This window comes from Pseudorca crassidens, chromosome 16, assembly GCF_039906515.1.
Source record: "Pseudorca crassidens isolate mPseCra1 chromosome 16, mPseCra1.hap1, whole genome shotgun sequence".
Taxonomy (NCBI): Eukaryota; Metazoa; Chordata; class Mammalia; order Artiodactyla; family Delphinidae; genus Pseudorca; species Pseudorca crassidens.
Genome location: NC_090311.1, coordinates 37,545,515 through 37,569,098, shown reverse-complemented (window position 1 = coordinate 37,569,098; position 23,584 = coordinate 37,545,515). Strand labels below are relative to the sequence as shown.

Genomic DNA, 23,584 nt, shown 5'->3' with positions numbered 1-23,584 from the left:
TGCTGGTTTCACTGTGTATTTTATTATTGGCCAAATGTGACATTAAATTTTATCCCCTGTGGCTTGGAGTTAAATGCTTGCTCTGTTCAGAATGGCAACACTCAATTAAACAGCATTTTTCATGATCTACACCCACCATTGTTACTGTATTTAAGGGAAATAATGGGGGTACTGACCTATATTGCGTTTCTTATTATCAATGGAGATGAAGCGAATGCAGGGATTACTGGTGATGTACTGCCCAGCCCAAGGGACATCAATCTTCGTGCCAGCTTCATAAAAGAGGCCCAGCGCGTAGCGAGAGGAGTAGCTCACAGACTCCAGTTGCTGCCTTTGGCATTCACTAATTACTGTGGAAGAAAAAGTACAGGGCATCAAACTTTAAATTATCTTTCCTTTTAGTACATCAAATACAAAACTCCTTTAAACCAGTTCCAACTGTTTCTACCGACTCCAGCTCACTTATGATGAATTTTGAAAGGTAATGTAAAATATCATCAGCTCTAATTTCTTTGCAGAGTGATTACTGTCCTTGGCATAATTGTTTTCATCAAGCTGTAGGTCCAAAGTCTTTAGACTGGCATTCAAGTCTCTCAAAATCTGACACCAAGTTGCTTTTCTAGCATTGAGTCCTAATTATTATCCTGGGACTGGCTGGCAACATTATAGATTCCATACACTGAGCAGGGTTTTTGCCAACACTTAACACAAGCATTTCACCCTATTTTAACAACCACCATATAAAGTAGAATATTATTCCCATGTTACCAATGAGGAGACTAATGTTCCATCTCTTATGGACTTCTTTAAGTTCTTCCATGTCATACAGTCATTTGTTTGCCTGTCATCTTTCTGTCAGTGGACTATCATAGTTTCTTAAGCACAGGGACCATACCTTAGTCTTTTTTGTTATAGTTCTCTACCCTATTAATTACAGAAATACAAAGGATGAGAGTATAAAGAGATAGAAAGGCAAAGTTAGTTAAAATGTAGGAGGTAAATAATCAACAAATGGAAAGACTGGGAAAGGAATTAGGCAGGTTTGGGTTCAAATCCTGACTCTACCACTTACTAGGTAGGTGACCGTGGGCAAGCCACTTATTCTAATTACAGTCCTTTTGTCTTTAAGTGGCAAAAACAGTACAGGATGCATTAATCTGTTGTGAGGATTACATGAATAATGCATAGCACAGTGCTTGGCATATGATAAGTGTTCATTAACGATTTTTTCTATTATAGAGAGAAAAATATTTAGCAAAATGGGACAATGCTCCATCCTGGGATGAAGAACGAAAAGACTTCCCTCACGTTTTAATTTCCATCTCCAGTCTTCCTACCTTTAAGGGTCCCAGGGAGCTGTTTGTTCCTGTACCACATTAATAATTTGGGTTTCAGAGAAGGCAATAGTTCTATTCTGAAGGCTTAAGTCAGGCCAGTTCAGAAATGGAGCATACGAAAAATTCTCATTTAATTGGTGAAAAATATCCTAATCTAAATCAGTAGGGATTGGCAAACCTCAAGGATGGGGGTCACTTTAGCTAAACCTTAGAGAAGTGGCTTTAGGAGGAAGAGAGAAAACATGAAGGATACTCAAATTATTTAAGCACAGTAATAATCCTACACATTATCACAGCATATTCTTGGCTACAAAACATTTTTAGAACTAAGACCTCATTTAATCTTCACAAAAGCCCTGCAAGATCTACCATTCTAATTTTACATCTCTGTGAGGCTGAGATTCAGAGAGGTTAAGTAATTTTCCCTAGGTTACACAGCTTCCAAGTCTGTGCGGTCAAGATGAAGCTAGAATTCCCGCATCGGAGTCATGCCCGTCTTCTTTACTCCACACTTCCCCTCCTGATCTGTAAGTTAGTCTGAGCTTCAAAATGAACTTTAGCATTTCTTTCTCTTCTGACATTAATGGTTATTTTGCACTCAGAAGTAAAAGCCACCATTCCCTTTAACCATCATTTTCTGTCTTATTAAAAGATTTATCTACTTGATGAACAAATGATCTTTTGACACTGGCCTTGTTACACTCAATGTATCCTGGGCTTCATTTTATTATTTACTTTTAGAGTTATGGGGCCTGATATTATGCTTACTGCTTCCTGAGCTGGAGGAGGTGAAGGAGACTAACACTAGCAGTTGAGCACGTATTGTGTATTTGGGGGGTTATCACTAAGTTTCCCATTTTTTCAATTAAAAAAAATAAACCTACAAAACAGTGAAGTCAGTTATTTAGCAACTGGAAGGGCCTAAAACTCTTTTTTGAAAAAAAATTTTTTTTTTCTTTTTACCAAAACCGAAGGGTCAACTAGGTTGACAACCAAACTGGACCTTTTCCTCCCCGCCACACACATTTGCACATTTAGCTAGTTTTTAGACAAGCTGCCAAGTGGCAAATCCCACTGGGAAGACTTTGAAAAGGTAATTGATATCTATATAGAAACAGAGGTTAACCTTAAACACCCTTGTCTGCTTTAGGGGCTCTACAATTCATTCTGAGAACAGGGAGGTGAGACTTTTGACTCAAACAATCTCAACTTCTGAACATATTCATTTACAAAAAAATTTACCTTCAGGGCCCAGAAAGTTTCTCATTGTTGCAGGACCTAACAAAATGGTTTTATTTTGTTTGAAAATTTTTTTAATGCAAAATGCTGGAGGGAGCAGCCCTAGGTCATGGATACATATATTTTGGCAAGAAAAATAATAGGTTCTTTACTATTGTGTATTCAAAAGGGCCATATATCCACAAAATAAGGCTCATATAAAAGTGCCTGATTCCAATATAATGAATCTTTACCAGGACGTCATCCTCATTGAATTCTGAACCACTAGGATTATATAATCTCTGTAATTATACACACACAAACACACATACATGTATTATATATATATATATAATACATGTATGTGTGTTTGTGTGTGTATAATAATATATTTTACTTATATAAATATATTTTGTATATAATATAAAATATATATTTTATATATTTTTTATATAATATATTTTATGGCTATCTGATGTAAATAAAGTGGCTATAAATTGCATTGAATGGAGTAGCTTACATTCATACTTCTGTCAGTTAGGAGAACTGTCCTTATCCCATTCTCCTTGTGCCTATGCCTGTGTGTGCACACATGTATGTACATGTGGGTGTGGGGGAGGGAAAGAACAGAGGGAGAAAGGAAGAGGGGGGGAGAGCAAAACAGAAGACCGGAACTGTACTCCTCAATAACATCAAGTGAGTAATTTCATTTTTTTGTTTTCTAATGTAATTTTATTCTTTTAGTCTCCTAACATATAAAAGAGGGCTAGACATACATATTCTGCCTTATTTCCTATGTGGTTTGGTGATGATCTCATTCATTCGTTCATTGCCTACTTTATGATGCCAGGTATTGTTCTAGATGTGAGGGATATAATAAAGAAAGATAAAGTTCCCGCTGTCAGGTAGCTTACATACTAGTGGTAGAGAGACCAATTATCAATAAATAACTAAGTAAATGGTATGTCAGTTGGTGATAAGAACTATAAAGAAAATTAAAGCCGGGTAAAGGGATGAGAGTGACAGGTCTGCGTAGTGAGGCTACTTTAAATAGGCTGTCAGGGATATATGTCTCCTCTGAGGATTTTATTCTGATTGACAGGGGAACCATTCCTACTGGTTATAAGCCAAGGACAAATATGACCTGGCTTCTGCTTTAAAAATTATCATTCTGGCTATAAGTGAAGACTGCAGGGATGCATGAGAGGAACTGGGGCAAACAGCTATTGCAGTAGTCTCAGATGGGAGGTAACAGTAGAGAAGGTCAGAAGTGGTTACATTTTGGATGTAATATATGTGTGTCTGTATGTGCGTGTGTGTACACATATGCATGTATAAATACATACCTTTGAATTATATATTTTATAAATATATGTGTGCATGTATTATATATATACGGATGGCACATACACACAATACATATATATAATGTAATTTTAATTGAGGTTTAATATAACTACAGAAAAATAGGCCTTGAATTTTCATAAAGTGAATGCACCAGTATAATCACCAGCCAGATTAAGAAACAGATCATTACCAGAACCCCAGAAGCTACCTTCTTCCTCCTTTACAGGTACTCCTTGCCAAGGGTAATCAGTAATCCTGAATTCTAACACCATAGATTAGTTGAGCTGTTTCTGAATGTCACATAAGCAGAATAATGTTGTATGTACTCTTTGTGTCTGGCTTCTTTCACTCAATATCATGCTGGTGATATTTTAATTGCTGTTACACGTAGTTGTACTTAATTCTCCTTATGGGATAGTATTGCTTATATGTATCTATCCATTCTACTATTGATGGACATTTGGATTGTTTGCAGTTTTGGGTGATTACAAAGGTACTGTGAAGAACATATGTATGTGCTTCTCTTGGGTGTATACTAGTATAGGAATTCCTGGATCGTGGGGTTCCTTATGTTCAGCTCTGGTAGCTACTGCCAAATGGTTTTCTAAAGTGTACCAATTTGTACTCCCACCAAGGGTGTATGAAAGTTTAGTTGCTCTACATCTCCATCCACATCTGCTACAATCTGCCTTTTTAATTTGGGATGTAGTGATATCCCATTGTGGTTTTAATTTGTGTTCCATGACGACTAATATTTGGAAGCTTTTCCATATTTATTTGGATATTCTTTTATGATTGCCTGTTCAAATCTTTGCTTATTTTCCTTTTGGATTATCTGCCGTTTTCTTATTGCTTCGTAGGAGTTCTTTATATATTCTGGATATGAGTCTTATATGTGAATTATAAAAGCTTTTTCCCCCTCAGTAGCCTGTCTTTTTACTCTCTTAATAGTGCGGTTTGATGAACAGAGTTTTAATTATAATTTAATACAATTTACCATTTTTTCATTTATAGTTAGCCCATTTATGTTCTGTTTAAGGACTCTGCCTACTCCAGGGTCTTGAAGATATTCTCTTATTTGTTTTCTCTCAGAGCTTTATTGGTTTACCTTTCATAGGATTTTGGATATATTTTGAAGATAAATCAGCCAGAATTCCTGTTGGCTTGAAAAGGTGGTGTGAGGGAAAGAGATCAAATGAGAATACATGGGACACTACTTCTCACCTACCCTAGTTAATAAACAACAACTTTGTTGTTCTATAATTTTAAAAGTTACAATATAAAAATAAGACACTACATTATAAGCAACTTGAGGAAAAAGACTGTGCCTCATGACCTTTGTGTGTCCAGATCCCAGGACAATGACTGATGCAATGTGGGCATTCCATAAATATTGATGAATACATATCTATTTTAGAATATTTGGAAAGTACACATAGGTATAAAGAGGCAAAAGGGAAAATAATAAATAGTATATTCTCATTACCCAGAGAAACAGCTATCAATATTTTGACACTTTTTCTCAGTATTTTCCCGACTTTTTTCCTTAAACATGGCTGTGACCATATTGTACATACTGCATTTTACAAAATATCTCATTGTAAACATAATTTTTAATGCCCCCATACAATTTTAAGGAATGGATGTTGTGTAATTTGAATTTAACCACTTCATTAATGTTGGACATTTGTTTCCTTTTTGGTCCCTTATAATTAAAGCTGTTATGTACATCTTTGTGCATAGATCTTTATTTACGTTTCTGATTATTTCCTTAAGACAGAATATTGGAAGTGGAATTACTGTTAAATTGACATTCAGAAAGATGCACCAATTTACACTTCCAACAACAGTGTATAAAAGACCCATTTCACTGTTTCCTTGCCTGTGATTATTACCTTTTCTGTTGATAATAGGAAAAACAGATCTCATTTTAGTTTTAATATATATTTCTTTACCGACGAGACTAAACATTCTTTGTATATCTACTAGTGCACATAGTCTCTTTTGGAAAAAAATCTGTTCATGTTGTTCTGCTAATTGGTCTATTAAATTCTTCATGTTTTTAAGTTGATTTTTATCAATGGGTGATATATTATAGAGATTCTCCATTTATTGTACATTATAAAATTTTTCCTATGTGCTGTTTATTTCTAGTATTGTATATGATATCATAATATTTATTTAGATAATCTGTTTTCTCCCCTTCCTTCCTTCCTTCCTCCCTCCCTCCATCCCTCTCTCTCTATCTCTCTCTTTCATCTTTCTTTTTCTTTCTTTCTTCCTTTCTTCTTTCTTTCTTTCATTTCTGAAGGTCTGTGTTTTCATAAAGTACTGCTCTCAACTGAATTTCTCCTTACCAAAGGCTGATGTTTTTTGGCATGACAATGAATATTTCAATATCGATAGTAAAACAAACACCTTTTAGCATTAAGTTGGCATTCATTATCAATATTGTAGTTCATGGTAAATGTTCACATTGATGGTCACTCTGTGCTAAAAGCAGTAACCTCCTTCTTAGAAGTTTTGTTGTTTATAGCCAGTTATAGAGGATTGCTAATTTCCCAATTTGCTACCATATATAAAGAATTTCAGCTCAGGGACAGTTGAAGTTAGGAAGTCAATTTGTATTATAATTATTTAAGCTCTGCATCAGGGGATACTGGCTGCTCTTGATTTGCTTATTATTGCTTTTATCTTTTATACTGAATTCCAAGAATGTCAACAAGTTTTATGCACAAATTCAATTCCTAATATTAGACCATCTAGTTCTGTGGGTACATGAAACCAATAGTATTTTAGCCAGAGTAGCTGGTTTCTCTTTACTCAAAGTGGTTGTAGAAATAGTGTTGAAAGACCCATTTTCCATGAATAGTTCTCCTAGCAGGCCAGTAGAGTGTGAACTTTCACCATTCGTGAGTCACCCCTCTCGTGTACAAGCGTCCCAGAGCCAGTCTCGTTTCACTTCACCTGGAATAAATTGAATGTTCACGTGGACTCTGTAGGTATAGAAGTCATAACTCCTGGAAGCACATTTTCAAAAATAGTTTTCTCAAGCAATAAATCTAAAGTTTATTGGGGACAGACTTCAGCAGTTATATCTATGTGGGATTTCCCCAGGGAAATATTTCTTTCATCCTGAGAGGTATCTCTGGAGTCAGAAAAATTTGGATTTGAGTTCTGGCTCTGACACAGAATCTGTGTGATCTTGGTCAAATTGCTTAATCCCTCTAAGCATCTGTTTTCCTATAAAATGAGAATGATAACAGTGCTGGCCTTAAAGGATTGTTAAGAAAATTAAATGAGATAATATCAAGTGCTTAGCACAACGCCTGGCAAATAAGTGTATTGCAAAAACCCAACACTATAGCTCTTGAATTTAAAAGCCTTTAGAGGTGTCTATATGTGTAACATACTTTATAAAAAATTTTTAAAAAGCCTTTAGAGGCAACATCCTAAGTTTCAAGCATATCAGGATAATACTAAAGATATCCCTTTGGTAAGTGGAGTATACATACTGGATACACTTCACTTTTCAGAGCAGAGGGTAAAAAAACCCAAAGCTTTTCTTTGAAAAGTAAGGAGTATTAAAGATACGAAAACCATTTCAGATAATAGTTTTTGAAAAATAAAATAAATTGTGGGCTTCCTTAGCTATCTAATTTAGAATGCTGACTGTTTGAAAGATTTATCTTTTGAAAGGAATGAAAACCCATATTTTGTGTCATTATTCTAGTATGTCGGCATTACATTTTCTTAATCCTAATCCTATCCCAAGATTATATAAAAATGAAAGGTTTCAAACAAATAGACTTCTCTGTATTGTCTTTTGGTCACTTAATAAAAATATACTGATTAAAAATTTTGGATTAAGCTGGTTTCATACTCACGTGTTTAGGGAATATGCTAATCATTATCTGAATACAAATTTTAACAGGTGCATTCCATCTAGTTGCTACATGTTGCTGTTTTCTGGAAGTCATTAGAACACATTAAAAATCATAGGCATCTTAGGACAATTAAGTTCATATCTAGTAAGAGAAGTTTATCATATTTCCCAAATTTTGTGGGATCCTAAAATCAATGCATTAAGTGGCATTAAAAAGGGAAGAAAAGAAAGATACTTCCTACTCGCACTTCACCAGATGAATCAGAAAGTGAAGGAAATGTAAGAATTTAGGTGCTGACGTTTATTTGTCCCAGTGGGCATTCCAGAGTTGTGAGGTATTTGAGGGGATAGATACTAAATGGCTGTCTGGGTCAATACTGCCTTAATGAGAACATTTGCACTTCTCACAATGGTAAAGTTTCCTTCCCCTCATTTTGGTGACCAGGTGTACCACTAAAAATGTATTTGGTTTTTTGAAGTTCACAGGGTATTAATATGTTGGAATACTATGTAAATTTAAAGAAGTCATAAACCGCATTTATTGCCTTGGTTAAAAAAAAAATTCCATAAAACACTGAGACATAAAGATACTAAAGTTTCTAAGATCCAATAACACTTAATTGGTCGTGACTTTATCTTACTTTGTGGTAAAAATAAAAATAAACAAGGCATTATTTTAGGAGCAAGTTCTTAGGCTTCCATGATTAAATAGGCACGTCTGCTATAAAATGTCTCTGCAGTACTGTGAAAGCGAAAGCCCAAACTGTTAGTGCTGTTACCAGCACTGGTGATGAATCAGGTTCCCTCCCCTCTCCCCAGTGATCCAGGAGGGACTTTTAATCCCTGCTGTTTCCCATCTCTCTAATCATAAGGAACAATCTGTCAAGGACAAAAAAACATTGTTTTCTCTCTGGTCTCTGTTTCTGCTTTCTTGCCACTCTGAAAAAGAGCACTTAGCTATACAGATGTGCCTGTAGTTGGCTCTTCATAAAGTCTTTGACTTTCTTGCAATCATATGAAGTCTCTGCTGTTTCACAAACTCACTACCCACCCTCCTCTTTCTCTGGATGGAGGTTCTGTGAAACTAAAATGATAGTCAATTTTTTCTATAGCAACTAGTTCTAACCATGGGATTAGAAAAATAAACATTTTTTACTGTAGAAGCTGTTTCCTGAAAGAACGTGGGATTATTTAACTCAAGCATTGTTTACTGTAAGTCCACTATGCATCCGGCACTATGCCAGTCACCATAAAATACCTCTTAACAGAACACTTAGAAGACTAGGATAGATTTTGGACTGAGACATTAAATAATTTTACCCTGGTTATTATCAATTTTATCCCTGGGAACCTTCTTTTTGGATTTCAGAATAGAAATGTGATTGGCTTTTCCTGTTCTCTTTGCAGAACACGTACAGTAAGTCTGGAAACCACAATAATAAGTTGGAAAATGCTTGCCTTGTTTCCATACATTCTAAATTTTTAGATTATTATGCCATCATTCTTATTGTAGGAAAAGTGCTGAGTTTCAGATGAGAAAGAATATAATAATAAAGCATTGTGTGTACTCTTATACAAAATGTCACAGAATATCATACATATTTTACAGCTGCTCTTCCCAGCCTATCCATTTAATTACTTTATGGCCATGCCATTCATGAGCAATATAGTCATTCTAAAATTCGTAATAGTAAAAACTTTATTACATGTCACCTCATATTTTTATACAGATATATATTTTTATATTTATGGCTAGAGTTAATTTATACAGGGGCAATGACTTGGAGAATTAATATTGTAATTCAAAACTTTCATAGTTTTAGAAATTAGAAAGCAATATTTGCTAGGATCTGGAATCTTCAGTATTAAGGCAAAATGTCAGAGTCTGGTGGTGTAAGCTCTAGGACACTCGGAAATATGTTCACCTTGTACTTTCCAAATCCGCTAGCATCTTTTCTGTTTACATAATAACAACTCCCCACAATGCTTAGATAAAGCCAAAGCAAATAAAGTGGACTTGGGAAAAAAAAACTGTAAGTGGCACCAGACTTCATTTAGTGGAAGCCTACAGCATTTTACTTATTTTAAAACCAGCATACTCCCATAACTAACAAAAATCTCAATTTGATGAAAAGCACAATTGTTTTAAAAGCTTTTTTGTTAATTTACCGGTAAAATATTTTTCATTTTTCTTTGTTATCTTTGTTTTGTTCCCATTTAAGTTTTTACTGCCAGGTTTCAATCATTTCCCCCTATTTCTCGTCTTACCTTCACATCACTGCGAATGTTTAACATGAAAGATTTGACAGAGGTTATCCTTAATTGAACACTTGCATTTCTGAGCCTCAGCAAAAACCTTTCTGTGTATAAATAAGTGCATATCAATGTAATGTGATACACATATTTCTCCTTACTGAGCGTCAGTTTCCTCAATCTGTTAAGTAGTGGTATGACCTAGCTTAAAGGGTTGTTATGAAGATTAGAAATTTTGTTCTAAATATTATTTTTAAAAGTTTTAGAAGTTTTATATTCTAAATATTATAAAATTATATATACACTTGGCACAAAATAGGGACAAATAAAAAGTAATAATAACAAGTATTGTTCTTGTTCTTGTCGCAGGGAAAGGGATTAACAAGATAGCCTTAACTGATATAGAAAGGTACAGGAAAGTATAGGAAGATACAGTTGTTAAAAGGACATTTAGAAGTGGGAGCAAGGAAGGAAGAAAACAGAATTTTTCCTAGCTCATCTTTGGAAAGATATAACTTTTATAGCCAACTGTATAGCCTCAAGGTGTTTGCTTCTGATCTATAACTTAACTTCATTTAAGCACTATTTTATAAAATTTATTAAAAAAATTTTTTACTAGGTATGGGTTTTTACTAGATATCTGTTATTAATCAAAGTTAGTATATAATTTATATTAATACAGTTAACCAAAGTATCTCTATAGGCTGGGACACAGTAGGTAGTTTTCTTCCTTATGACATATTCCAGACTCATGGTTCTACCATTTGTGGTCAGAAACATAAATTCCTCCTTTGCTTTCCTGTCCTCAAATACCTGTTTACTCTTTGCTTGCAGGTAAATGTGTACATCTGCTAGGGCATGATCTCCATGATGGGATGACAAATGGGATCTTATTGTATTATTTAAAGAGCAAATTCCAAAGATCAACTCTTTCTCCACACCTGTGTCTGCTTAGGGACATTAAAATGGAGCTAGTCTCACTGATTACAAGCAAATTTAGGGTAATATTATTGGATTACTTGCTGAAATCTTTTCAGACATATCTGGTTTCACCCTAGGTTATGGATATCTCATGTATATGAGAATTCAATGGTAGATCCTTTTTCCATGCTTCCACCTACCCACCTCACCCTCACCTCCAGCTTAGGCAGCAAACATGCTGTCCTGGTTAGATGGACACCTGATGGCTTACACTTGCCACCTCCTTTCCTCTACTACAAACCCAAATACCTCCTCCCACTAGTCCTCTTCCTCATCCAAGTTGTCCTGTAATCTCTTCTTAGGTCACCAAGTGCCTTCTCTTCTCTTCCTCTTCTATTCTATTTATGAACAAGACATGGGCCACTACCACAATAACAGAACAGAATAATTCCTTGAGCCCCATTTTCAATAAATTGAAAATGGCTTTAATAGTTGGTGATGGAAGGATAAGGAAAGCCACATGTTTTGTAGAGATATTAGAAGTAATAAACGATCTAACTTGTAAGAGTTCCCTGGAGCCCTCTTCAGAATCTCACAAATGACTCCATCTACCTCCTCATCTGGCTTTTTCTCAATAACCAGTGTCCAATATAAATAGAACAATTGTATTGTTCTCTATTTTATTTGAGCAAATGAATAGTATTTCTATTTTATTAATGGTAAATAAGTTTTTGTGGGCAAGACTGAGATAGCAGATTAGAACACTGTTTCTATAAGAATACACATTCCTAATTTAAAACAACCAGATTACCAACAGAGAGTTTATAGACTAAGAACTGCCTGGAGTGGGAACTGATTTACGCTCTGGTTTCTCACTCAGTACCAATTTTACTATGCTAGGTTGTCCTCTTTGAAGATGCAGGGACATGGTACAAAAGGAGAAAATCAGAATAGTCAGCCCATAAAAAAGTTAATTCACCTCTATTTCGAGTAATGCATATTGAGAAATTGAATTGAATGATGCAGTGAATAAAATATTTATTTCTTATACGTAATATAGATGAATCAATGTCACTCCAAGAAATTTAACTTTTTAATTTGCTAGCTTGGTATTTGTATTTTACCAGCAAGTGCAAAAGAATAACCTGTCATTCTCTTGCAAGTGTCGAAGAGATGATATTGAGGGGAAAGGAGCTCCAGCTATTACTCCAGGATGGCTGGAAAAAGCAGGCACTCTTCATTTTTCTTTCCTAGTCCCTGAATCCCCTGCCTTTATTTCTATGGTGCCAAGAACCAAAATCATGGTGGGATTATGAATTTGCATAACAGTATATACAGTAATCCAATTGTATGAAATTAATGCAAATCTTCTGCTATGTACCGTGTAGTTAACTATACAATTAACATTATGTAAATATCACAGGTACAGTAAATATAAAATCATACATTCACATTAATAATACTAAAAGAACACAGATGGCTTTGGTAAAGAACACAAAACATTTTCTTTTTGGAAAAAAATTTTCTCTGTTCTAATAGTCATGGTAAAAATACTACCCTATATGCTAATGCACTTAACAGGTAAAAAAACAACATAATACTTTAAACTTCACCAGAAATAGCAACCCATTAGTTACAAATCATTTATTAAACTTAAGAAACTCTTTTATATAGGAAAATTCTCTTGAAGCAAAATGATATTTGTATGGCTTATTAAAATCATATAATTATCTGCATGAGTTTCTTGCTTTCTTGAATACAATTTAAATAATTCTTTAAAAAGCTCAAATACAAAATAAGGTGTATTCTGCATGTTTCTCTCTCTCTTCCTCTCTCTCTCCTCTCACCCCTCTCTTCTCTCTCTCTCTCTCTCACACACACACACACACAAACCATTTTTGTTATTCACTTCTAAACTTAACTCCAACTATAAAATACGGGGAAAAAATGCAATTTTATGTTCAGTAGTGCATATGCTCTAATGTTGAAGAGTGAGTTAAATTAAGGACAGAGAATTTCTTTGCTTTTGTTTACTTAAATGTGAAAATGTATAGCTATTTAAGTGGAGTGTGCAAAATTAGTAATTTTTCATATTCTAATAAAATGGCCAGTTTTTTGGGGGTTTTTTTGCGGTACGCGGGCCTCTCACTGTTGTGGCCTCTCCCATTGCGGAGCACAGGCTCCGGACGCGCAGGATCAGCGGCCATGGCTCACGGGCTGAGCCGCTCCACGGCATGTGGGAACTTCCCGGACCGGGGCACGAACCCGTGTCCCCTGCATCGGCAGGCGGACTCTCAACCACTGCACCACCAGGGAAGCCCCTAACTCTTTTTTTAAATTGAAGTATAGTTGATTTACAATATTGTGTTAGTTTCAGGTGTACAGCAAAGTGATTCAGTTTTATATATATATATATATATATATATATATATAGTAATAACCTATAATGGAAAATAACCTATAATGGAAAACAATCTTAATATTTATATATAATATATTATATAATAATCTGAATATTTTATGCACATATTTATATATATATTCAGATTATTTTCCATTATAGGTTATTACAAGATTCTGAATTATGACCAACACTTCAATCCATCTTTAATTTATTATTTTACATGGTATGAAGTAGGGGAAATTGAGCACCTTTGAAGTGGATAGTCAGTTGTCTTTATATCATTTATTTAAATAATCCATTCTTTATCTACTGATTTGGAATGCCTCTTTTATCAACTAAATTCTTAAACATATGTCTGTTTCTGGACTCTATTCTGACTCACTGATCAATTTGACCATTTCTATAAAAATGCCATTTTATTTAAATTTCTATAGCTTTTTGGTATGTCTTAACATCTGACAGAGCAAGTAACCTAGGCTGGTTTATTCCCCATGATTCCTGACACTCCAAATTTCTTTGTGAATTTTAAACATTTCATCTTTCAGATGAACTGCAGAAACAACTTGCCAACTGTCTTAAGAAAATTGTTCTGAGTTTATAGATTAATGTGGGGTTAAATGACATTTATTGTATTGAGTTTCTTCTTGACCATGAATATGGTATACTTCCTTATTCATCCAGGTCATCTTTTAGGTCATTCAGTAAAGTTTTAGTGTTTTCTTCATCCAGTCATGAACAATCCCTTGTTTGATTTATTTCTAGGTAGTCTACTCTTTTTGTTATTCTTGAGGATAGAAGTTTTTTTTTAAGTATTATATTTTCTAATTGGTCATTGTTATAGTATAATAAAAATACTGAATTGTGTATGTGTGTATTTATACATATATGTATCAAAATATATTTTATATTTCTTATATTTAGCTTTCTTTTCTTCTATTTACTACTTTATTAGTGTAATAGGTTTTCAGTTGATTCCCCTTGAATTTCCTCTTGAATTATAAATGACCATCATGTCATCTACAAATAATGATAGGATTACCTCTTCCTTTCCAAAATGTATATCTTCAATTTCTTTTCTTTGCATGATTGCATTGGCTAGTGTCTCCTTTACCAGTGCTTCTTGAACTTTAATGTGCATGAAAATCACATGAGGATCCTGTTAAAGTGCTGCTTCTGATTTTAATGAGCTGCCAAGTGGTGTAGACCACATTTTGAGTGACCAAGTCCTCTACCCTGTTAAGTAGTAGTGATGATACTGGTCTCTGTGTCTTACTTATGACCTCAGTGAAGAATTCTAATTATCTGCCCATTTATGTAGATGAACAAATTTAAATATATTAAGGACCTTGCCCATGTGGCAAATGTCAGAGCAAGGCTCAGCCCTAAGTGAGCAAGTTCAAAGCCTTTGTTCTTAATATTTACTCTACACTAACTTTCTGTGATAAAAGAAAGATTAGTATATGTCTAACAGAGCCCGTTTTAAAATGCAGATCATGTATCTATCATCTACTTTAGAAAATTTTGCATCAAATTTTTAAATTAACTTTAACATTTAGTTACTTAGAACAGGGGTTGGTAAAAGATACCCCATGGCCCATATCTGACCCCTACCTGTTTTTGTATGGTCCTCCAGCTGAGAATGGTTTTTAAATTTTTAAATGATTGAAAAAATCAAAACAAAAATAATGTTTTGTGACAAACGAAAATATATGTATTCAAATGTTGGTATTCATAAATAAAGGTTTATTGGAATGAGCCATGCTCATTTTTTTACATATTGTTCATTGCTGCTTTCCTCCTACAGTGGCACAGTAAGTAGACTGGTTGTGACGTAGTTGGTATAGGTTGCTCTTATCACTTTGTGGTGCTGATTAGGTGCACTACAAACCACACTGATGTACTTATGATTTGACTTTAAGTGCCATGCTGTATTGTGACATCTTTTATTATTATTTTTAAATTACCACTGCATACTCATCATGTCCAAATAAGAAGAGAAATGTCAACTTCAAATGGCAAGTAGAGTGGTGTGTGGATGATTCTGTTATCAAATTAGATGGCAAAGCATTGTGCTTATTGTGGAATGATACTACAGCTATGCTAAAAAATATACTTAGGCGATACTAGATTTAAATACTAATCACAACTCGCAGGAAAGCAATTGGTCATAAAATCAAAGAATTTTAGATGGAATATCTCATCACAGCAGAATTTTTTTTCCTTTTTTTACAAAAATTAAAAGTGAAAATGAGGCTTCAACCAAAGCAAGTTTCTGACTGTCTCCTTTGCTTCCTAAGCAAGGAAAGCCATTTGCCGATGGTGAGTAAATTAAATTGTGTTTGACTGCAACAGTTGAAGAAATTGTCTAGACAAAATAAACTTGTTTAAGGCTTGGCTTTCCAGGGAGAACAGTTGCTTGAAGAGTTCAGAATATTGGGAGCAACATCAATAGTCAATTAAAAAACAAGGCAGGGACTTCCCTGGTGGTCCAGTGGTAAAGAATCAGCCTTCCATTGCAGGGGACACGGGTTTGATCCCTGGTGGGGGAACTAAGAGCCCACATGCCGTGGGGCAACTAAGCTCATATGCCGAAACTACAGAGCCCACGCGCCCTGTAGCCTGTGCACCACAGCTAGAGAGAAGCCTGCGCTGCAATGAAAGATCCTGCATACCTCAACTAAGACTCGATGCAGCCAAAAAAATAAAGACAACAAATAAATATTTAAAAAAGAAAAAAAAACAACGCAAATGATTTTGGGTGGTTTTGCCTGGCTCTTGATGAATTGACATACGTTACTGATACTGCTCAGTTGTTATTTATTTAAAGAGTCAGTCCTGTCTTTGAAGATACTGAACAATTATCTTCTATGAACTGTCTGCATTATAAAAACTATAGGTGAGAATATTTTTGAAGAAATTGAGAGAACACTAATTCAGTACGACCTGAAGGAGAATCTTCTAAGATGTGTTCCAAATGATGGTGGTAAAAATATCGGTTTTTAAGCAGAAAAAAGGCTTAGTTATATAAATTTACAAAGCTTATGAACTTGTAAGGCATTTTAAACCTATGGATATTCATTGTATTATTCACAAGCCAGTGGTTTGTGGAAAATATTTAAATATACCATGTATAATTGAAACAGTGTTCATGGTGAGCTTCCTTTATTTTTGTAGACTTAACCATTATAAATTCTGTATTTGTCAGAATAGAATCTAAATCTGCTATTTCTATACTATATAGCAGATTAATTGCTGAGCAGTGGTAAATTTCTTGTGATTTTTTTTGAGGGCCAAGGTTGAAATTTTTGTAAATGGTATGTGCTACCATCAACTACTATCATTGGACATTGAATGGATTTGGAAATAAGCTTTTGTTGAAGAATTGATACTGCTTCTTAACAAATAAAACCTAAAATTACAAGGCAAATCAGCACTTAAAAGTAAAACTTATACTGTAGTCATTTCAACGACAATTAATGTTGTTTGAATCACATGTAATAATGTCAAGCTGCTTTATACACTTCTTGTGCTGTCAAAAGTTAAAAAAAAGGAAGGCCTCCATTTCCACATAAATATGCACCAGATATATTTTCTGAGTTCAAACTACAGTTCCAGCGGCATTTTTTTGGACCTTGATGCAAGTGCAAATGAAATTTCCATATTTCAAAATCTACTTAACTGTGCAATCGAGGAGCTTCCACCTCCCCTTCAATTGGAAGTAATTAATTTAATGACATGCTAAAAGGCAAATATCAGGAGACAAATCGGATAGAATTCTTTAAATGCCTTCCAAGCAATGAATGTGCTCAATTAAAATCATATGCTCATAGACAGATATTACTATTTGGCAGTACCTATCTGTATGAAAAGACATTTTCAAAAATGAAATATGTAAAACCTCATTATGAATCAGCATTAACAGATGGACATGGGCAACTGATTCTGATGACAGGAAACACTTTGAACCCCAATTAAGTGAAATGATATCCATCCTCCACAATAAAAGAATTCCCTTCTTCTCATTAGGAGACCTATATTACAGAAAATTGTATTCAGTTGTTATTATTAAATTTTCAGTTTAAAAAAAAAAGATTTGTGGAAATTTGTTCTTTCTCTTGTTATGAAACTGCCTAAATAATATGCTTGATTTTGTCTCTTGGCCTGCAAAGACCAATATATTTACTCTCTAGCCCTTACAGAAAAATGTTGCCAATCCCTGACCTAGAATATTCTCTTATGTCTCTTGTCACAAGTGCCAAGTAAAGATAATTCTCAAAATCATCTTATAAGCTCATGTGTGTTGAGTGCTCACTATGTACAAAGCTTTTTCCTTGTGAGAGAGGCACTATTATTTCCAATTTATGGCATGGAGCCTTTCCTAACGTTGTGTACGCTAATAACTGAATTAACCATGATTAAAACTTGGTGTTCCTGGCTGCAAAGCCTAGGCTGTGTGACCTTGGGGAAATTACTTAATGTCTCTAAACCTCAGTTTCCACATCTGTAAAATGAAGATTATAACTACAGTATCACCTATATCATAGGAATGATTTAAGTATTACATTAATATATGGAAAGCCCTTAGAATAGCTCTAGTGGAGAGAGCTATTCTTTTAGCATGTCATTAAATTAATTACTTCAGTCAGAAATGGACTGAAGGTCCAATAACAGGAAAAAGATCAATAAAATAGTTTATTCTTTAGAAGGAGCTGATGGAGAATAATTCCCAATTCAGCTGGCAATTAGAGCTTTTCAGTTATAGAATCTGTGCTATTGGCAGAGGTTTGTCAAGAAAAAAACCCCTAATATGTTATAAACATGCAAAAATTAAACATTACATTTAAATCTGACTAATGCAGATATACTAAAGTCGTTGAGAAAGCCAGTTGGGGTCATACCTGGCTTATTCTAACCTTTGCTACTTATTAGCTATGTGACCTTAGCCAAGTCACTCAACCTCTTTGATCCTCAGTATTCTCCTTTGTAAAATGTAGGCTATAAGTAGTTTACCATTCAGGAATGATGTGAGGATTTAAAAACAAAATCATGCATCAAAGTACCTAATACAAGGCTTGGTATAAGAATGAACTCAGTAAATGCTAGTTCATTTCCCTTGGCCTTTCTAAACTGATCCAAAGCAAAACTAAACAACAACAAAATCAACCAAAGTGAAAAACTCCAAACAAAAAACCCCCATCTTATTGATTGGGTGTTGGAAGATTGGGAGACTATTGGGAAGGAAAAAAATGAAAGGACCCTGCTAGAGCTGCTAGATAAAATACAGGACATCCAGATAAATTTGAATTTCAGCTAAACGCCATTTTTTTTTCTTTCTTTTTTTTTTAGTATAGGTATACCCCAAATATTGCATAGGGCATACTTATGCTAAATAAATTATTAACTGTTTATCTAAAATTCAAATGTAACTGGGTGCCAGGTATTTTTATTTACTAAATCTGGCAGCCTAGACACGACAGAATTTAGTAAGAAACCTCTTGCCCTGCACAGCCAACCACCCCCAGAATTCAAAAGAGCCGACTGTGTTTCCAAGTCTCTAACTGCAAAAGCTTCAAGGAAAATGTTGACCCCACCCTCTCTGTCTGTGCCAAGCAAAGGGCCCAGACGGGAACCCCCATGTGACCGATTCTGCCTCCTGCGCGCGGCTCCGTGGGAGCTGGAGCAGAGGCTGCTGGGAAAACCGTGGCAGCCGGCCCACTGTCCCCTTGGGTCCCTCTGCCCCAGGCTTTCCTTCGGGCGGGGCCCTGCGGTTACAGTGCGGTGACTCTTTGTCACTGCACCCCTGCCACGCCCCGCTTAGTCCACCTGGAGGTGGGGGCGGGGTGAGGGAGAGAGAAAACAGGTTGGAGGAGGAAAGAAAAGGCTTATCAATTTAACATTTTTCTTCGCTGGGTTGTGCTTTGCTGTTCTGGTCTGCAAAACTTTAATTATTACTTTGATGCAGGGTGGCTGCCGATTGCCAGGCCTGATTTAGTAGCCAGCTTGCACAAAGTCCGACAGAGATTGCTTTTGTTGCACTTTCGAACAGCTCGTGAAGGTGGCTCTTTTACGTTGAGGAGGAAACTCTGTGGTTAAACTGTAGCCTAGGTATTTTTAGAGCCGTTACCATGTTAACCGAATTTCGTACATTTCACCTGCAGGATATGCAGTAGCGCTTAGGGCCTTCCTTAAACTCTAACAAAAAATATGATTTAACAGTTATTAATGCTGTGCTTAGGACCAACTACATGGTATTAGAAAAGCTACTCACCGAATACGTGGGCTGCCTAAGAATTCCTTTTTGGATGGGTGGTACTATGCCATCAGGGAGTATTTTTTTCCTTGATACGGAATTATTTGAAGGAACCTAACCAAAAGGCTAAAACTGGTTAGCTCTAAAGGTCAGAGCCTGAAGGCAGTGACCCATTTGTTAATCATTAAGCTTTTCTAAGCCGGCTCTGACAGAATTCTGGCTTTCTGCCACTTCTCTGGTCATTTTAAGCTGCAAATTCTTGTACTGTTTCAGTTTTTAAGTAGGTAGCAAAGGTTATGAGAAAGACATCACTTGTTAGTTATTTTTCCTTATCAAACGTCTTTAGGGTTTTAGAAAGCAGAGCTGTTCAGTGTTAAGGGAATCTTCTTAACATCCCAGCTATACAGCATTTAAAGATGGACCAGCAGATCCTCTAAAAAGGGAGGGTTTCTAGCTATTATTCCCATGTTAATTAGCTTCCAAAGATAAACAGGAAGTGAGAGAACACCCACTTAGCCATAAGGTATTAGTTCCCAAATCACTGCTATCCATGGTTTTCTTCAATAATCCCAGCACTGAAAGTTGAAGAAACAGGAGCATGATAAGCACAATGTGTTTATCATCTTCTGTCATCAGTTAAAAATTGTAAGAGCTTTAAAATATTGTGAATGTATTTCGTGAAGCCCAATGAGGTTCGAGTGATATGTTTTCACTCCCAAATTTAATGCCAGTTTATGCTCTAGTCTATCTGAGTTAAAATTGATTTGTACACCGAAAGCTCCCATAAACAAAACTAAATTGTATGTAGCCAAGGGACATTAAGCTGCTAAAATACTTGCTACAATATTGAACATGGAATAGTTCTCTATTTCTTAAGGGAAAAAAATACAGTCAAATCTTGCTTATCCATAACCCAAACTTCCGGAAGGCTTAAGTATTTGGAATTGCTCCAAACCCTGAACGGGGAGTGGGGAGAGGGATGCAGAGGAAAGACAGGAGCAGGGAGGGGGAGAACGGGCGAGGGAGAGGGAGAGTGGGGGAGAGAGAGGAGAGAGAGAGAGAGAGAGAGAGAGAGGGAGAGAATGAGAACCAGCAGAAAGCAAGCAAGTCAGCTTTTAGAAGTAGACCTGAAGCCCTAGCAACACTGAAAAGAGACCTGGAGGTTACATCTGATTGGCTTACCAGCCAGAAGGAATGGTGAGCTCTGATTGGCTGGTGATGATGTCTCCAAATAACCAGCCTTTTTCAGGAAAGCAATTTATGTAGCAGAAGGGACAAGAGACAGAAGAAGCAGGCAAGAAGAAAGGAAAGAGAACAGGGCAAAATGAATGGCAGATTATTTGTAGCAGAGGTGATGACTGAGATTAAAATGAGAAAAAGAATAACACCTATTTATAGTACTGCTTACAAGTTTACAAAGTGCTTTTACATGTAATCATTGATATTGTCTTCTCAAAGACCTGCAGGGCTCCCAGAAGTTAAAAAGCATGCCCTAGGTAGCTCAGCTACTCAGAAAAATAGTGGCAGTTTTCTGGTCACAAATCAACACTTTTGGTGCCACACAGGTGTTGTGGAGATGATTTGAAGTTGTCCTGCAGGACAGAGAGTAGTAAATGCTCTGAATGTAGAAAAGGAATCAGAAGCCACATCAGCCTGCAGTTTAGTAGGAAAGGTAAATGGAGGTGGGGGGACGGTTCTCAAACCTCAGACCTTGAAAACACAGACATAGGGATCATATCTTGGGTATTTGGAAGAGGAGACAATAGTGGTACAAATGAGACTTGTGTCTTGAGAGCTCAGAGGGCAGCTCTGAATCTATTTCAGTAGGGTGTATCACCGTCTTCTTGCACTTATCATGTAGAAATTGGGTACCTATTACTTCCCACCTCTTGCTTTGAAAGCCGTTCCTTTCTTGGGCCTAGTAAATAGCATCCACATTTACCAGTTGCTCAAGCTAAAAACCTGAAAGTTATCTTTGTCTTTGTTTTGTCCCCATATCTAATTTATCCGCCATGTAGATTCAATTTCCAGAATGTATCTTGAATCAGGCTACTTCTATCCATCTCTACAGTCACCACCATTTTCTCCTCCTGGACCAGTGCAATACCTTCCTACTTGATTTCTCTAATTTCTTGCACCCCATCTTCTCCAACTTGTGGCCCCTTCCCTTCAAACCCATTCTCTGGATCATGACACCTTCATGCTTAAAATTTGCCCTGAGAATATAACTCAAAATCCTTGGTATGATTTGGCCCCAGTTTACTGTGCAACACTCTGCAAACTCACCACTGTAGCCACTGAGGCCTCATTTCAGTTATTAAAACATACTGCAGTCTTTCCAGCTGAAGAGCCTTCAATACTGCTGCTTCCTATCTCCATATCATCAATGGCTGGCTCTTTCTCCTATTTCATGTAACCAACACAGATAGGGCTTCTCACACAAGCCTGTCTAAGTAAGACTTTCCCTTCCTTCTCAGTCATAGTACCTTTTTATTAACTTCTGGTGACTCCTGAAATTCCATATGTTTTTATTTGATTCCTTGCTTATCATCTTCTTTTTATATGTCTTCCCCCTACTCGTCACCTAGCTCCATTAAGGCAAAGACCAAGTTGATTTCCCTCACCACTGTATCCCCAGAGCCCACAACAGTAGTATGTGGCAGGTAGTGTTTGCTGAATGAATGAATATCAGGGAATTAACATACCCTGTGTGCCGTATCACCTATGCACTCCGTGCCACACCGAGCCATGGGCACGGTACACTGTGTTTCCTGTTTGTGCCCTGTTATTTGTTAATTCCTGTTGGAGGTGTGAGCACTTATACAGCTGCCATCATTTGGGAAGTTTTGTGGAATCCCAACACCATGAATTCTGAAAAAAGGAATGGAATCCTATTTGGGTTGGGACTTGAAGGATATTATAAATTCACTCCCAAGGTCTATTAGTAGTAAACAATTGAAATCCATCCTGAAATTGGTGCTTTACCAAAGACAACTATTTTGTAGCATGTAGGAAAGTGTGAAATTGGTTTGCCTCCTAAGATTCATGTGCTGAAAGGCATTCATTCTTTTTTAGAGCTAGAAAAGTAGAGGTCCCCACTCCCCAACAGTCAAGAAAACTGCCATTTTTCCTGACAATTTGTGGAGCTCACATTGGCCACGATAAAGCCTGTGTCTATTTTTGATTTGGAAAAGTTGTGCCTATAAATGATGAACACAATCTTAGCAAAATGAATCATTCTATAGAGATTTTAAAATCACAGTGGAATCAATGTCTTGGTCAATAGATTGCTGCTTTAATTACATTCGTTTCAACATTCTGGTTTTGGGGACTTTCTTATCTGACCTACTGCAGGTCCCTTTGAAAATGAAGTTTACCATGGTGCCCTCTGGTGGAATCCAATCTGGACATTTTTAAAACTAAAGCCTTGCGCTTCCCTGGTGGCGCAGTGGTTGAGAGTCCGCCTGCTGATGCAGGGGACACGGGTTCGTGCCCCGGTCTGGGAAGATCCCACATGGCCACTGAGCCTGCGCGTCTGGAGCCTGTGCTCCACAACGCGAGAGGCCACAACAGTGAGAGGCCTGCGTACCGCACAAAAAAGAAAAAGAAAAAGAAAAGAAAACTACAGCCTTATCTAGTGAAAATGCATCCCTCTATGTTAAAGAAAAGGAGCAATTCTAAATAAAAATGTCCACAAACTATAAGAAGGGTTCTGTTGCTATTGAGGGACTGCAAGAAATACATGTCTCAGAATATCTGTTTGTAAATTCAGGGATACAGACTGCAGGGGTTGCAAAGGAAAGGCCATTATATAAATGTATGTAATTCCAATTCCATTAGAATGAAGGCTCAGAGCTACAGCATTTCACATCACCTGGCAACATGGAAGCTGACTAATTAATTAGGTATTATATTCAGAAGGTCAAAAGAAAGTTGTAGATATTTCAGCACTTGCAACAATATTCATA

At 36.2% G+C, this 23,584-nt stretch overlaps 1 protein-coding gene and 1 long non-coding RNA gene across 4 annotated transcripts in view; one reads left to right on the top strand and one right to left on the bottom strand.

Moving 5' to 3' along the window:
* Window positions 1-23,584, bottom strand: part of RNLS (renalase, FAD dependent amine oxidase) — a 270,242-nt gene that overhangs the window by 55,749 nt on the left and 190,909 nt on the right. For all 3 annotated transcript variants that reach the window (XM_067710102.1, XM_067710104.1, XM_067710103.1), the window contains exon 5: window positions 177-350. In XM_067710102.1, coding sequence (XP_067566203.1) covers window positions 177-350 — 174 coding nt within the window. The remainder of the gene's footprint in view (window positions 1-176; window positions 351-23,584) is intronic.
* LOC137209031 (uncharacterized) overlaps window positions 1-23,584 on the top strand; it is a 283,085-nt gene that overhangs the window by 183,614 nt on the left and 75,887 nt on the right. The gene's annotated exons all lie outside the window — the stretch shown is intronic.